The sequence below is a fragment of the Canis lupus genome, chromosome 26 (assembly GCF_011100685.1).
Source record: "Canis lupus familiaris isolate Mischka breed German Shepherd chromosome 26, alternate assembly UU_Cfam_GSD_1.0, whole genome shotgun sequence".
Taxonomy (NCBI): Eukaryota; Metazoa; Chordata; class Mammalia; order Carnivora; family Canidae; genus Canis; species Canis lupus.
In genome coordinates, this window is record NC_049247.1 from 34795958 (window position 1) to 34813267 (window position 17310).

The window sequence follows — 17310 nt, forward strand, 5'->3', positions numbered from 1 at the left end:
ATTAGGTTACCATACATTTCCTTACTGTTAAAAGTAAACTTAGGGCATACAAATGGTGTAAAATGAATAATTAATACCCATTGGATATAATCTACATAAAAACGCATCAATATTATACGATTGGTCTTATAAAGAGCACCAGGAAGTCATGTTAATCGAAAGCATACAGACAATGATGCATATTGATTCTGTTGTGAACCTTCTTCAAGCTGCTTTCTGCCTTCAAGCTGAAACAAACAATACAAATAATCACATGAGAGATAACAAAAAGGTTAATGGAAACAGTGTAGCTCATCTCTTGATCTTTTATTTTCCATATTTAGGGAAAATACAACTAATGAAAAAAAAAAGTCAGCTTAAATATCCTGGAGAATGAAGTCCAGCTTTGGTTGACACTTCACGTCACATATGTGACTCGATGCTCATTATTAAAACCAGAGAATGAGCTTTCTCTATCTCAGATGCAAATTAACAAACTCCTAAATGCTTTAGAAGGATTACTGTTCTCATAACTATTGGCAGAACCATAGAAGCAAAACTCACTAAAGAACCATTTCAAGTAACAAATTGCCAACAGGATTAAGTAAGCATTTTAGTACCATTATGACCAACCATTTCAATCAGCAATGCCTTAGCCACTTAAGATTTGTTCAGATAAGTAGACTTATTTCGTAAGCCCTTGTAATATTTTAAAGAAATTTGCTACAGAGATTGTTTTGTTGGACTTTAAAGTTATGTATGTGCCTCTTTATAGCAGTTACCGGCTTTGTATACTTGGTTCATAATATATAGGACTTTAGGTCAACTGTTTAGCAAATAACAAATTAAAAATCTTTATAATTAGTGACATTTAACGCAAAAAGCATTTTAGACTTTTTTTTCCCCCTCTCAAGTACAGTTGAACATTTCCCCAACTTACAGTCCATGAACTTTATAGATCTTTATGTAATATTGAAAACGAAAATGAAAATCTTCAGCTCTCATATCTGGTAAGGTCAGTGACTCTTAAAGGCTAGCAAGTACTTTGCATTCATTAGTTTTAGAATAAATTGATGCAAACAGACAGAAAAAAAAAACATCTTACAAATGCTTGGAAGAATATATTTTAGTCACTGAGATCATTTTTTATCCTGTACCGATATGCTCTTCATGTATAAAACACATCTCTTCCCCCAAATAAGTATCTAATATCTATCAAAACTTGTTTAGGTTAGAGATGATATGGAATATTTTTAATCCAGTTGGCAATAACAGTGTCAAATGTGCTTTTAAACACCCTTGAGATAAAATTGACCATGTAAAGTTTAGTTTTCATATGGCACGAGAGTCTGGGCTGATAATTGTTCTCAGTAATGCAGACATGGAACCTCGATTCTTCTGATAAAATGTATTTCTCAACGAGACAATTTTTAGTAAAAATTATCTTCTCCTTTTTTCTCAGATTTTTTAAAAACACCCTTATCTATAATTTTATTTGATCTGAAACTCTAAGTTGTTTAATACTGATTTCTTTGTTTCTGCCTTGCAGGAGAGGTTATGCATCAGAGGTAAGGGCTTTATGGTGTTATATCAAGCTTACTAGGAAAATATTTGCATTACAGGCAGGACTGATTTATATTCTTTCATAACTAGGGTATTTTCCTTTATTTCAATAAAACTTATAAGTATGCTATGCTGTTTACTCTCTTTTAGACCTATTGCTGTTTTGTTCTGGGGTTTTAAGTGGGTGAACAAATACAAATACTCACCTTTCCAAGGATGAATTTATTTTTTTCCTAAATTGCCTCTACTCGGCATTGTGACATTCCCCCAAACTTATTTTTCTAAGGCTAGAGACCTAATTTAGAAACCTGGGACTTCTGTTCCTTTTTACCAGTCCAAGTCTCCTTCCTAACACATTAGAGCTTAAGATCTTAAAAAGCCAGACTGTGGGAAATCTCACACCATCGTGTTAATTTGATTCTCAGTCTGCGGAGAAGATGGTAGGCATTCATCCTGGCCCGTGGTATTTGGCTAGCTGCTCTGAACGTGCTGCTGTCAGTGATGCCACCAAGAACCTAGCAGAGTTTGGCAGACAGCTTCCCAGTCAAGAGAGTTAAATGAGCACACGACCTCATTGGCCGTTAGTTGAGAATGCACAAGTCCTAACATCTTTGGAAAGCAAGATGAATGCATTTAAGAATAACCAGTTTTCAGGGACAATTATAATAGCTAAGAGATTGGATCAGACTATCTCTAACTTCAGCTTCCGCTCCTTTCCATGAATGCCTTACCTGGGCCAAGGCCGTGTCACGGAAAATCTACCTCTTCAGCCACATAGCTGTTCTCCCTGGCCATTTCCAACAGCTGCTCCGCTGGTGAACTTGTCTCCCAGAACTTCTCTGCCCACATTCCCAATGCCATTCCCACTTCAGATTCGTGTGGTTTATCCACTCTTGGATAAACCAAAATTTGAACTGTGTCTCTTGTTCTCATCTGTTTAAATTATCAGAAAACAGAGCAGTAGGGACCTTGTTCCCTTTAAATAAGTATGAGTAAGGTTGAGAGGCAGTAAGGAGTGATGCCAGCAAAATCCAAGGAAGGGTGATTTCCCTGATCACAAAAGAATTTCCAGAAGCACACCCAATGTTCCACTGTAAGCCATCCATGTTTTGGTAAAAAAAGATCAGGGACGTTTCTTAAATATGATGATGTGTACGTTGCGACTGTATCATTATGTCATGTGCTCTACCCTCCTCACAAATGAACCTGATTACATTGAATGCGATTGGGGAGAAAAAAAGAGGGGCAATTTAAAACAAGGTTAAACTTGTTCAAAAGGATCCCGTGGCACTTAAAGTGCTTTTCAAATCATAAATAACTTTTTGTACTGAGAAGTTGGAACCAAAAAGTTATTTATGGGTTTTTATTTATTAAACGCAATTAACTTTGATGTTGATTAAAACCATGATAAAATGGAAACAAAGAATTTGTTATTTCATTTTCTACCATAAATCGTCAAAATATCGGTAGCTATCACATGATTAATAAATCATAATCCCAAGGTAACCAGTTTTAAGCTGTGGCCTTTTTTTCTCTCTTTTCAATCATCATCTCCGTTTTCCACCTGAATTATTTTCTAAACCTTTTTTCTGTTTTAATTTCCTTTGGCAGCAACAGCAACTGCTGAGGCCTTCTCTTCTTAAACCAGAGGTATCAATTTTCTTTTTCTTTTCGACCTCGCTGAGTCTCCATGGTATTTTATGTCACGTTAAGGCTCATCTTACACTCAGGCAGAGTGGGTGGCTGCCCACGTGGCATAATTTTACAAGACAGAGAAGAGGTGGTTTAAAATGAAAACAAATATATAAAATAAGTAAGCAAGCAAGTCTCTTTTCTCTTGCTTGCTGCGGGCTGAAATTCCAAATTTTCAGCCTCATTCTCTTGGAGTTAGACAAATAAGACCTTTGCTCCTATTGAAAACAAGCTATCATTGAAGGAGACCAATCATGAACCAGATGAGTCTCTTGTCTTGGTGAACCTGGATTCATCAGAACCATTCCTGAGATGAGAGCTTTGGGTTAGGCGATGTTTGAGGAAGGAATGCTGGCATCGGGACTGAAATAAGGAAAAGTAGAAATTGGGTCGTGATAAATAGTCTTTAATCATTTCAGGTGCTTTAAATAAAATATACTACCCTTGGGCACATGTCTACTACTTCAAAGTGCCTATGACATTTTCTTCCACAATGAGAAAAAGATATTCGGAATTATACAACAAATGCCTATAATTCATATTTATTATGCTCATACACTCTCTACCCTTTTAAAAAATAACGTTAATTTTAAATGTCTCTTTCTTTTGGCAGATTTAGTATTCTATAAGTTTTACTTAAAAACTATTCTTCTTATCCCCCCCCCCTTTTTTTTTTAACAACAGGATCTTAACTTTGCTAAAGAGAGGCATTTTGTGATGAGAAGTTACCCTCCAAAATTTGGAGGTTGAGTGACAGGAATATCCAAATTTTATAAAATTTGAGTAAAAATTTCTATGAAGGCATCTCCATAGATGATTGAATCAGACAAATCAGACTTAAAATCCAGATGCCAATTCCTCATGCAAGATGTTAGCCAAGATCTGCACCTTCCTGAGAAGCATTTTCATCTTCTATAAAATCTTGGTGGTAATATTTAGTGTACAAGCTCCTACCTCAGCAGCTGGAGCATGGTAGGAAGGAAATTCCGTAACTGGTAGTAATATGTTGCTTTTGTTTGCATTAGTATACATGTTTATTCTTCGTCAGTGAAATACTAAATTAATCCTGGCTTCTCTGTGTGGTCAGCAAAAATGTGTGGCAGCTGGAAACGGGTGGAGAGCAGAGAGGGTCCACATTCCTGTCTGATCAGGCCAGTTAGGGATCATAATGGTTGCCACGCGCTTCCTCCATTTATTGATTATTATATTTTTCTGAATAGTTGATGCTCTGCCCTTCAGTAATGGGTGGAACAAGAATCCCAGAGGGACCTTTCAGGTTATTCCTTTCTACCATCCTCTGTCTTTTTCTGCCCAGCTCAGACTACAGAGTGACTAATTGCATCAAAGATTAAGTTCCCTGGATTCCTTCCCAGTTGCTTCCATCCTTCTATAATATTTTTTAAGCCATTTTGAGGCCAGTGTGTATATATATATATAATCAGAACTAGCACAAGCTGAGCTTTATTCTCCCTTTAGGAAAAAAAAAAAGATAAGTATGTGTAAAGAAAATTACTGGATTCTAACTCTTAACATCTGAAATCCGCTCAGTTTCATTATGTTTCTATAAATATTTGTTTTCATTATTTTTTAATAAATTAATTTTTTATTGGTGTTCAATTTACCAACATACAGAATAACACCCAGTGTTCATCCCATCAAGTGTCCCCCTCAGTGCCCATCACCCACTCACCCCCACCCCCCACCCTCCTCCCCTTCCACCACCCCTAGTTCGTTTCCCAGAGTTAGGAGTCTTCATGTTCTGTCTCCCTTTCTGATATTTCCCACACATTTCTTCTCCTTTCCCTTATATTCCCTTTCACTATTATTTATATTCCCCAAATGAATGAGAACATACACTGTTTGTCCTTCTCCGATTGACTTCTATCACTCAGCATAATACCCTCATTATTGCTAAAAGTTATTGAATTTCAACTTCAAAATAGTTTTTTTTTTGTTTTTAATTGTAAGAACACATTAATTTGAGTTCTTCCCTTTTAACAAATTTTAAGTGTAGAATGCAGTGTGGTTAACTATCATAACACAGTGTGATTTTCCATCCCGCTTAACTGAAACTTTATTCCAGCTGAAATTTTGCCCACTCCCCACCATCTAGCAACATCATTATATTTCCTGCTTCTCTGAGACTGATAATTTTCAATATTTTGCACCACAGAATCATGCAGCATTTGTCCCACTGTGACCAATTTATCTCACCCGGTGTAATGTCCTCCACGTGCATCCTCGTTGTTGCATATAGTGACAACTGCCTTCCTTTTTAAGGCCTGACTGATATTCCACTATATTTACATACTGCATTTTCTTTATCCATTCTTCCATTGATGAAAATTTAGGATTCAACTTCAGAAACATTTGGTGGTCTTTTCATAATACATAGTCTCCATTTTAGATTAAGCACACACTGGCCCAGCAGTTTCAAAGTATTAGTTCTGAGATCAATTTACTTCTTTTAAGCCAGTATAATCACATTGGGTTTTAGATGCTTCAAAAGTCTAAGCCTACCAATATGGAAACACACACACACACACACACACACACACGTATATAAAGTCATTTAGTTTGAATAACTTAAATTTAAACTTTAACTTTGCCCCAATTCTTACTGACCTCTGTTGACCTCATTTCCCATCCCCTTTCTGTAATAAACACTTTTTGTTGAATTAGAACTACAGACATAGAGGTATACAGATCATACTGCACAACTAGATAAATTTTTACAAAGCTTGGTCTCCAGAAATCAAGCCTTTCCCTGTCAACATGAAGATATTATTTCTCCTTTCCTTAACCATTCACCAGGCTTCTATTTTAACCCCTAAGAGAAGTATTTTAAGGCTATATCTCTCCATATCCATATCTGTATCTATATCTATCTATCCAAAAGTTTCAGCTTTGTTGAAGTATAATTGACAAAATTGTAAGATATTTAAAGTCTACATTGTGGTGATTTGCTATTTGGTAAGAACAGTTAACTTCTCTTTTTTACCAAATCTCAATTACACATTCATTGTTACCAACTGCAGTCACCATGTGACACATTCAGTCTTCAGAACTTTCTCATCTTGTAGTTAAGATTTGCACCCTTTTACCAGCTTTCCCTACTTCCCTCATCCCTAGCCCCTGACAACTACTTTTCTAACCTCCATTTCTATGAATTTGACTTTTTATTTATTTTTATGTATTTTTTTTTATTCCACACAGAATTTATACCATCCCACATTTGCCTTTCTGTGTCTTGCTTGTTTTCTCCAGTGTAACATCCTCAGTTCCCACCCAGGCTGACACAAATGGCAGGATTTTCTTCTGTCAAAATGTAGACTTTTACTGCACAGTAGCCATAGTGTAGCCAATGAGGTTTATCCAAGTTACACCTATCATGGATTGAAAACTTCTTGCCTAGCTTGTAAGACACACATTAGTTGGTCTATTTTAAAAGTTTATATAAATAAGATTATATAGAATCATGTGTTTCATGTGTACCTGACTTGTTTTGCTCCTCATTCTGTCTGGGAGTGTCATCTCTGCTACCGTGTGAGGTAGTCATGTGTATCTCATGGACTTGTGCATTGGCCCCAGCTTTCAGCTGTCACAAATGATGTACTGTGGTGCACAGTTGTGCCCATTTATGTTTAGCATATCAACTAAACTATATTGGATTTTTGTGAAAAGATATGCATATATTTGACTTTCTTACTATTGCCATTTTTCCAAAGGATTTGGTGGATTTATAATCTCCCCCAAAATGTATGAGAGTTCTAGTTGCTCCATGTCCCTGCTAACACATGGTACTGCTGATCTTCCTGTCTGTTTGTTTGAGCCAATCTTGTGGGTACACTGTAGCAGTTCTAACATTGAAATTGGATTCCTCGGCATATGGTATTTGTAAGCTGTAAAGTCACCAGAGAGGAGGAATGTGAAGAAGTATGGAGGGAAGTGATAGAAGCAAATGGAGGTTATTAGATATGAAAGAAGAGCACAAGGAAGACCCAACTTTGGCGATGGGTGCAAACATTGTGCCAGAGGACAGGCAGTGGCCCGGAGAGAACATGATCGCTGCAAGGAGTAGTGCCACCAACTAAATTCATGACATAGAAATAGAGCCCAATGCTGCCAGCTTTTTAATTTTCAAGAGAAATCCAAATTCAGATTTTGGATAGCATTTTCTGATTAGAATTTTGGCAACTAAATCAGTTGTTTAAAGTGACAAAGCAAAGGGAGGGTCATTGTCCATACCCACCACGAAGGCTGTGGTTTCACACTTTTTAATGACACATGTGCCTTCAGAAGACACTTTTTTCCTGACTTGTTACTAAATCTGGACCAACAAAAAAAATTTTTTGGACCAACAAAATTAATTCTTATGTAAATAATGGTGATCTTAGGCATAAATACCCACCCATTTTCCTAGGGGTACCTACACTTTTTCCTCCCTCCCTTTTATGTCATTGCACAATTCATGTGGTTAATGCACTTTTGCAGTTCAGCCTCCTGGAAATGTTAAAATATAATTAAACATGAAAATATATTGAAATTGAATGTAATAGTTATTTGAAACTAATTATATCTGTGTGTCTCAGGAAAAATATCTTTAAGAACAGACTGACAAAAATCAGTATTACTTAGAATTTAGAACTGGAATCTTTGAAAGGGCTGCCAACCTGACAATTTTTTAAATAATTAAATCCAGAACTAGCAGTATATTTTAAAATGTAAACATCCTTGAGAGATACCACACATTAATGTCATATTTAATTAACATATAAATGATTATCATCAGATCCTTTCATAAAAATAAATGTGATGCATAAAAGTGCTATGCATGCTATGAAGCTATTATCAGGAAGTGAAACAATGCTGAAGGTAACTTTGTAATTTTTCTCAAGGCTAAAGTCCATTAATAATACAAGTTAAAATAGAGTGAAGTATTAACTGTCTATTGATAGTTTTAAAAATTACCCAAGAAAATAAAATAAATAAAATAAAAATAAAAATTACCCAAGAACAAGGAATAAGCTCATCTGTAATCTCTAACAGAGTCACCATTAGAAAAATGTACTTTTTTTTACCCCCTCAGTTGTAAAAACATAACTTTATTTCATGTAAAATAGTTATAGCCAGAAAAAGAAGTTTTGAATATGTCTGACTAACACTTGTAATTAAAGTTTTTTGGCAGGAGCGTTCTGAGAGTCATGGGAATCTAGGTCTGGAAATAAATCTGAATTCGTTTGACCTGAAATGTGATAAGAATTTATTTTCAAATGCAATTTCTCTTTCTGAACAATAGGAGTTATCCATGGAGTCTGGAATTGATCCTGGCCAGGAATACGGACAAGATTATTACAGTTATGAGCATGGGTACATCTTCAGATTTTTTTTTATCCGGTATCAATATTTTTGTGAATAATAAGGAGTTATCATTATTACTAGCATTTGCGTTATAAATACCACTTCATCAGTTTCATCTTTGGAAAAGAATTACGTATCTGCTTTTAGTTTCAATCAAGTTTTATCCACCTTTCTGTATTCATTTCTGGTTTGCTGTTCTATGGTGATATCGACTATAACGCTAATGATGCAGTAAAATGATTCAAAATTATTTACATGAGAAATAGAAGTCAAACATATTTGCTCAATTCCTGAATTCACCATTTCTCACATGTGAGATTTTTAACATTTTATCTAACTAGTCAGCCTCAAGATTTGCCCAAGAGAAATTAAGAAGAAACCATCTTTCAGAAGCCAGTAATAAGCATTTCAGGTCACTCTACACACATATTAACTGCTTTCTAAAAATACAGAAGAGGAATGTAAATACCATTCCAGACCATGTCTGAAGCAGATCTTCAGTGTAGAGTTAGAGACATTCTGTTCTGAATAAGCTATTAGTTTACAAAGATCCTATTTCATGTTCTAAATTCTTCAACTAATTAAGGTGGGATATGCCCCTCTCTAAACCCTAGTCTCTCCCCAAACTTAAATCTGAAATAACCTGACTCTTTGTACTGTTATCCCTGGGTACCATCGTGGTAAAAACCACTGGCCCATCAACTTAGAGTTCTTACTTATGGTTTTGTGACTAGTTGACAAGGAGCACAACAGGTGCTATATACATATCTGTTGATGGAATGATGAAAACAACGAAGAAAACAGAAATGAGTCATGGTTACAAAGACCACATGGAAACATGTTGAAGGCTGTAAGTTTCTGTTTCAGGTATGAGATGCCGCAGTATGGGAGCCGTCGCCGCCTGTTACCACCGGCTGGACCAGAGGAGTATGGTGAGGTAGTTGGTGAAGCCGAGGAGGAGGAGGAGTACGAGGAGGAAGAGGTAATGCCATAATGTTGAACCCCACTTGAATAGCAGGCTGCAAAAAAATGTCAAAAATCAGAAATCCTATTCACTTAGTACTTGCTTCCCTTAGAAATTTATAACGTGGGCCATTTCACTGCCTTGTTTATAGAAGGAAATTAATTGTTGTATAAGCTTAATTTATTTCCTTCTCTGAAATGCTAACTATCTGGAATAAAGCCACCATAAAGTTTATATTTTCTAAAATCCTAAATGGCACTTCATAAATGTAACATTACAATGGAACACATAAAAATCATGTTGCAAAACAATGGTTACTTTGGTTCCCACATTGTCCAGCGTACCTAAAAATCATGAAAAAGCACAGTTATCAGACTGAAACAGAATATGACACCAATATTTTAATAGAATTATGTCATGTAGGTTTTAATTCACGAGTCATTTATATACTTTGCCTGTAAAATTTACATGGAACATTTATCCAAAACAAAAATGAAAACAAATACATGTCCCTATAGCTTTACCCTGTGCCAAATTAAGAATATAGCCACATATCACAGAAATTAGTCAATTAAAGTATCATAATCTCCTGATTACGATTTTGTTAAAGAAAACACATAAAACTATTAATCAAAGTGTAGGGAGGGAGAAGAGGAGAGGCAATGATTGCTTCCTTCTCCTTTGATCTAAGATGTAAAATAAACTCAGAATAAGAAAACAATGGCAAAGCCTTAGATTTTAGTATTCTAATGTACAAGCCAAAATAAAATATTTTCTCGTGATCACTTTCCAACTGTATGCAGTGGGAATAGCAGGTGGAGAACTGTGTGGTTGTTCTTTGAAACTACTTAGAACCCTGCAGAGTCACCTCTGCTTGACCTGTGTGGGACAAGGTCACCTCACAACCATCCCCCAGCTTACAGTTCAATTGCATTTTCATGATTTTCAGGAAAAGGCAAAGAAAATTAAAAAGCCCAAAGTTGAAATTAGAGAGCCTAGTGAGGAGGAAGAAGTAGTTGTCACCATTGAGAAGCCGCCACCAGCCGAGCCCACATACACGACATGGAAGAGAGCCAGGATCTTCCCAATGATTTTCAAGAAAGTTCGAGGGCTAGCGGACAGAAGGGCCCTCGCCGATCTAGAGGGGGAAGAGTGGCAGAGACGCCTTGAGGAGGCAGAGAAGGATTATTTAAAGCTCACTCTGGACCAGGAGGAGGCTACGGAAAGCACGGTGGAGTCTGAGGAGGAGTCCTCCAGTGACTACACTGAGTACAGTGAAGAGGAATCCGAGTTCAGCGAGTCAGAGACCACAGAAGAGGAGTCTGAGTCAGAGACGCCCTCCGAGGAGGAGGAGAGCTCTACTCCAGAGTCAGAAGAGTCAGAATCCACAGAGTCAGAAGGGGAGAAGGCCAGGAAAAACATCTTTCTTGCCAGAAGAAGGCCCGTTGTGGAAGAGGTCAAGGAAGTCAAAAGTAGAAAAAAGGGGCCTCCTGAAGAGCCAGAGGAAGAGCCCCCAGTGGAAGAGGAGAAGGAGGAGGAGGAACCAACAGCAGGAGAGGAAAGTGAGCTGGGCCCCGCGGAGGAGGCAGTGGCTCTAGAGGCCACCGAGGAGGCCAGCACAGAGTCTGCTTCGGTAGAGCGAGGTGTGGACAGTGAGGAGGAGTCTGAGCCGGGCAGTAGTGGCAGCAGCAGCAGCAGCAGCAGCGAGAGCCAGTCTGGGGGCCCCTGGGGCTTTCAGGTGCCCCCTTATGCCAACAGCAGGGACGCACGCCGGGAGAGGTCCCCAGGAACCAGCTCTGAGGGCTACAACACGGCACTCTGATTCGGGGACCAGGAGGTGGGAGTGTGCAGTGACCAGCCTCTTGTGTGCAGTGCCTTCTGTGTGCTTTCTGGAATGACACTTGAGGGGAGAAACATGGTCTTGATCTTTATCTGACCTAAGAGTGGAAGCACGCTGTTAAAGTGAGCATAGATTCTCTACAACAGACTTGCACACTACACTGTATTAGGGCAGAACAGACTCCTCTTTCTTAAGTTAGCAATTGTCAAGACCAGCAATTCATCAAAATTTAATACTCCCTAGTGGGGTTTCTGTTCATGCTGTCTGGCAATATTATATCACCAGTGATGTCCTGCCTAGTGCAATGAATTTTATGAATGCATGGGGGGGGGGGGGCGGTTATTTCATCTGTAGACAGTAAATCCTCAGGACCAAACCTGCAACAAATGAGATCTCGAAGACTCTACTTTTGCATATATGTATCTTTCATTTGGCAAAAGTATTATAAAAAAAAAAAAGTCACAAACATGTTCAGATAGGTTTGTAGATGGCCATTTCAAATATTAGGAGATAAATGAAACGGAGTTTAAAAATTAAATTTATACTATTTCTTTTCCATGGTGCATATAGGTTAAGATGGATTTAGAAAAAAAAAAAAGTGAATATAATTAAATGTTTACAAAACTTTTTTCTGGGTAAGTAAACATATTAAGTTTGAAATATAGATCTGGAAATCAAAAAGAATGGCTTACTTAGTACCACACGTTGGTAGTTCACATATTCTAAAAATGTGATACTATTTTGAGAGTAACCTAGCATCGGTTAACCTTTCCTCTTTGCCATTTCTAATGTGGATTGGTAAAAATCTTATAAATTTATGGCAATGTCCATTGCATTCTAGAAGAAAGTTGACAATAATTCATTTCTGTGTATTACTGGATAAACTATTGGGGATGGGAAGGTATTTTCTTTCTAGGTCACATATATTTAAGTGAAATGATCCAGAAAATCAGGATACTTGAAGTCAATACAAAAAGTCTGGCTAATACTGGAGTATGAATTAGGAATTAAAATAACGTAGGGTAAAAAAAAAAATATCTTTAACATTTGGGAAAAGGAAGTGTTAGTATGAACATAATATCCTAATACTGTGCGCCCCCTTCAATTTAACTTCCTCAAAGAGTAGAGCAACTGTCACACACTGGATCAGATCCTTACTTAAATATAAATTTTTTTTAATTTTTTTTTCATGGAAAGCAGTAATTTCATCAAAAAGAACACCCGTGCTTCCTGATATGTCTGCTTCTTAGCTGAGCAACAAACTTTCTTCAGAAGTTAGGCTCTAGCGATGCCTGGGTGGTTGAGAGTCTGCCTTCAGCTCCGGGCCGAAGGGCAGGCATGATCCCGGGATCCGGGATCGAGTCCCACATTGGACTCCTTGCAAGGAGCCTACCTCTCCCTCTGCCTCTGTCTCTGCCTCTCTCTCTCCGTGTGTCTCTCATAATAAATGAAATCTTAAAAAAAAATTAAAAGAAAAAGAAGGTAGGCTCTAAAACCAGTTGACCATTGGCAGGAAAGAATCTGATGTTCATGAAGAGTTGCCTCTCTCTCTCTCTCTCTCTCCCTTGAGTTCTTTAAGCCTTCCATAGCTTCCTATCCATGTCTTTGAGGTTTCCAGGCCTTGTGACCTTTGCTCCCCCCCCCCCCACCAATTCCTGAGATGGTGACTCCTTTGTGTCTTTTTCCTTGGCAGTGGGCGAGAAAAAGAATGATCAAGCTGGTGGTGGATCGTGGGTATGAAGGCAGCTCCCCCGGGGAGGACAGTGCGCCTGAGTGCCAGCCAAACCGCCTGCAGCACCCCAGTGTGCACAGCCACGTCAATGGCAACATCTACATCGCCCAGAACGGGTCGGTGGTGAGGACCCGCCGGGCCTGCCTCGCTGACACCCTGAAAGCTTCCTCCCCGGGCCGCCTGGGGAGGCACTTTAAGAAACTCGACAGGCTGGCGGTGACACAGGAAGAGAATGTTCCCCTGAACACATTGTCCAAGGGGCCCTTCTCCACGGAGAAGATGAACCCGAGGCCGACTCTGGTGACGTTTGCCCCCGGGCCCGTGGGGGCCGACAGTCCTGCAGGGCAGCCGCTGGGGCCCAGGCTGAGAAGCCCAGGGGAACAGGTGCCCATGGGTGACACTATGAACATCAAGGAGCCTTTGCAATTCCACGGCGACCACACGCACTCCGACGACGAGGAGCTTTGGATGGGTCCCTGGAACAACCTCCACATACCAATGACAAAACTGTGACAGCGTTTTTAACAAGTTATTTTGATTTTTACTTCAGTTTTTAATAAACTGTGCTTTTTATTGTCACTGAGAAAAAAAAAGGTATGGAATTTATATCAGGCACACAAGCTAAAACTTTGAACCATATGCTTTAAAGTTTGACAAGAGACGAATTTGCACTCGCCTTTGTATTAATGAACTGTTCTTCCCAGAAAAATCTTTTTTGGACAGATTCTCAAGTCCCTAAATAACCTATCATTTAAACTTATCGTTCAAGCTGTTTGGTTGGGTTTTGATTTTTTTTCATTTTAATAAACAAGAAGTAATTTACTAAGTAATCATTTATATTTTGTCGATTAACCTAGATTACTCTTCATCTCTAGCTTCACAGAACTTTTTTTGGTACATGTGAATTTACTTTTCATAAAAAAACAAATAAGGGAAAAATTTATATTAGAGGATTTTACAGGTATTGGGTTTATACAGTTGCTGTCTATACCATCCTGATTTTTTAAAGGAAAGATAGAATTACAAAGTGATAGCAAATGTGAGAATCTTCTGTAAATTATTTAGAATCATGAGCCTATTTTCCTTATTGTCCGATATACAGTTTTTTTAGGTTTTTACATACAAATCCGTGGCCCTTTGAAGGAACACGTGAAATCACATCTTTTTTATAAATGCCATTCGTGATTTCCCCGATGTCTCCTCACCCTGACCCCTGTGCACACACGCTTCATGAACACTCCATCCACACCAAACGTAGCAGGTGATTTAGTTTCGCCATAGGAAGTTAAATAATAATTTGGAGCATCACAGAAATCTCACCTTCAGCAAAAGCTTCCTGAGGTGGGAAAGGATCTAATAGGCAATAATGCATCTAGAACCACAACTTCAGTTTGGAGGATGTAGTAAGATCAGAGAAGTCTCACATTAATGTCATTGGTCATGAATATTTTGTAAAGGAATTTGGCAGGGTCAAGAATTTATATAATATGTGAAATGCCTACGGAAGGTATAAATCCACAGCTTTGAGTGTATTACAGTATATCACTCCCCCCCCTACAGTTTATTTATAGAATATTTTAATACCCATAATATTTATGTGCATAAACTGCAGAACCAGAAAATGATTGCCTGGGCATTTCTTTTTATCAAAGAACACAGCCTTGATTTTTCACCATGGAACAAAGCACAGTGTCTCACAATTAACCGAAATGAAAACCAAGCATCCTTCCCCCCCAACCAAAAAAAAAAAAAAAAAAAAAAAGAAGAAGAAGAAGAAGAAGACTCCCAGAAACTTGCCTTGTGTGTTGCATACTCTCCAGATGTTAAAAGGATGACACAATATAATTTAGGAGAAAATTCAGAATTTTATTGAATATGACTTCGTATGCTATAGAGTTCACCTCAAATTTTGCACAGTATTGACCAAGTTCAGATTTCAATAAAATTCACTCATGCATGCTTATTATACGGTTGAAAGAAACTGAAAAATGCACTGTTATTAATTTCTATCTCACATGTTTCACAGTTTAAAAATAGTTGATTATAATGCTCTTTCCTTATTTCCAAAGGGAATGAACTGTATGTAACATAAACTTGCCAACGTATAGAAGTAGTGTGTTTTAATTTCAGGTTTCAAAAAGTACTTGAGATCAAATGCAGGAACATCTCATTTATCTGACATTATGGGAAATCAATACCTTCTATACCCTTGCTGGAAAAACTGCCAGCATTAACTGGAAAGAAATATGGCATTCTAACATTAGCTTGTTAGAAATATAGAATCTTGCTCACGCCCCCAGGTCTGCTACACAAGATCCACGTTCTCACAAGATCCCAAGGTGGCTCGTATGCATATTAAATTTTGGCCAATAATGACCTATACCACTGAACTCCAGGGCCTACTCCTTACTGCGCCAAAGCAATTGTTTTTAGTATAACATATTTTGGATAGAAGTTAGATCGCACATATTTTCCTACTTGCTCAGTCAGAGGCCACTAACTATAATTTACTATTTCCCTGATGTCCGAGGGTCATCTCAACTAACATCCCATGATGGTCCCTGTGCAAAGAGCTTTATCTATTTTTTTTTCTCTTTCTCCAATTTCAGGCTGTGATATTTAACTAATTTTGTCACTGTGCCTCTCTCTAAAATTGATCTTCCAGTGTACTTCGAATTTCCTGGTGAGAAAGTTTGTGTCTTTGTTCGTTTTTTTTTTTTTTTTTTTGCTTGTTACTGAAAAATCCTTAAAGCTAAGACAGGGATCAAGTATGTAACTTCAAACAAAAGTTGGGCGATTCTCAAGCTTTTGGGAATCGCTCTTGGGGATCTGAGCACTGTTTGAGAAATCTGAAGTCGGTGGAAGAGTAATGTCTCCATAATATGAGATGTCACTGTATTTTAAGGTTCAACTTTTTGTAAGGAAATGTCAAAATATTATAGGCTTCGTAGTAGACATATTTCAGCAATTTCAAGTTGACCGTTTCAGTCAAAAGAATTATGAAGTTAACCTGTCCCTAAGTGAGTGGAGATGGTACAGATGATCAGTATTTACACAGAACAACCCAACCGAACCCTTGGTCAGTATATTTTGAGGTAAAGTCTACACGGCAGCAAGAACAGTACCAACTAACTGAATCCAACCAGATGGAGTTACTTTGCTAGGACTTTCACTATCCTAGAACACTCTGACTCAGGATTAAAATTGTAGAACCCAGGGGAGATGTCCAGGTAGTTTAAACTTAAAAATACTTGATATAAATGATGTTTCTATGTAAATGCATATAAAGAAATTGGTGGTTATTTTTCCAAGGTAGGCGTAGTGATTGTAATCCTTTGGCTTCCCATGGGAAGAGAAACAGGAGATCCCAGCTGTTGAGGTGACAACGAAGGGGTAGGACTGGAATATGCTAAAACCTGCAGACTTCAGAAGGTCTGGTGGGCAGGGAAGGCAGAGGGAGGGAGAATGAAAAAATAAAGTTTTGGTGACGGACCATTTGTGCCTCTGTGGCCTGCAGCTCACAGACGCGAACGTCTTGGCCCAGCCTTCTCATTTTTCCTTAATTATAGACTCTGCAAGTTGTTACAGCATCCTAACTGTTGGTTAGCCAAAAGCATCTTTTTAAATCCAGAAAAAAAAAAAGAAGTTTGCCTTGAATTTTATATGGGATATGCCATCCGTGTTATTAGATCACATTGCTGGGGTTTTGTTTTGTTTTGTTTTGTTTCTTAGGCCACATGATTATTATTTTTTCTTACGCCCCATTATTAATAGGGAGGTTACAACATGTTATTTATCCTAGGTGGTCCTTCCACGTGGGATATGATAGCCACCACGGAAATATCATTAGCTGCATTTGTGTATCATAGAGCCGGGAAAAAATATTGAATATTAATGCTTGAGGGAAGACCTCTTCTTTCTTTTATTTCATGAGCTTTGCTTTTTCTCTTGTTCTGCTCCACTTTCTGCACTCGTCCCATAAGTGGAGCTTCTGTATGCCACATCGATTAATTCGTAAAATAGGCAGAAAGTGCTAATACTCTATTCTCAGGGCAGATGCCCCCTGGTGCCTGCAAAAAACACAGCGATAGGCTGAGGGATAGGTTCAAAATAATATTGACGACCTCTATTTTTATTGATAGTTTCTCCCTCTACTCACATGATAATGTGAATGCCTTT

General features: G+C 38.1%; 1 protein-coding gene across 1 annotated transcript in view; it reads left to right on the forward strand.

Annotated features, from left to right (window-relative positions):
• Nucleotides 1-16773, forward strand: part of PCDH15 (protocadherin related 15) — a 737973-nt gene extending 721200 nt beyond the window's left edge. Inside the window, exons 32-36 of the mRNA XM_038576025.1 lie at nucleotides 1529-1547; nucleotides 3154-3192; nucleotides 8534-8604; nucleotides 9463-9577; nucleotides 13093-16773. Of these exons, the coding sequence (XP_038431953.1) occupies nucleotides 1529-1547; nucleotides 3154-3192; nucleotides 8534-8604; nucleotides 9463-9577; nucleotides 13093-13644 (796 nt within the window). The 3' untranslated portion in view covers nucleotides 13645-16773. The remainder of the gene's footprint in view (nucleotides 1-1528; nucleotides 1548-3153; nucleotides 3193-8533; nucleotides 8605-9462; nucleotides 9578-13092) is intronic.
• The last annotated feature ends 537 nt before the right edge of the window (nucleotides 16774-17310 follow it).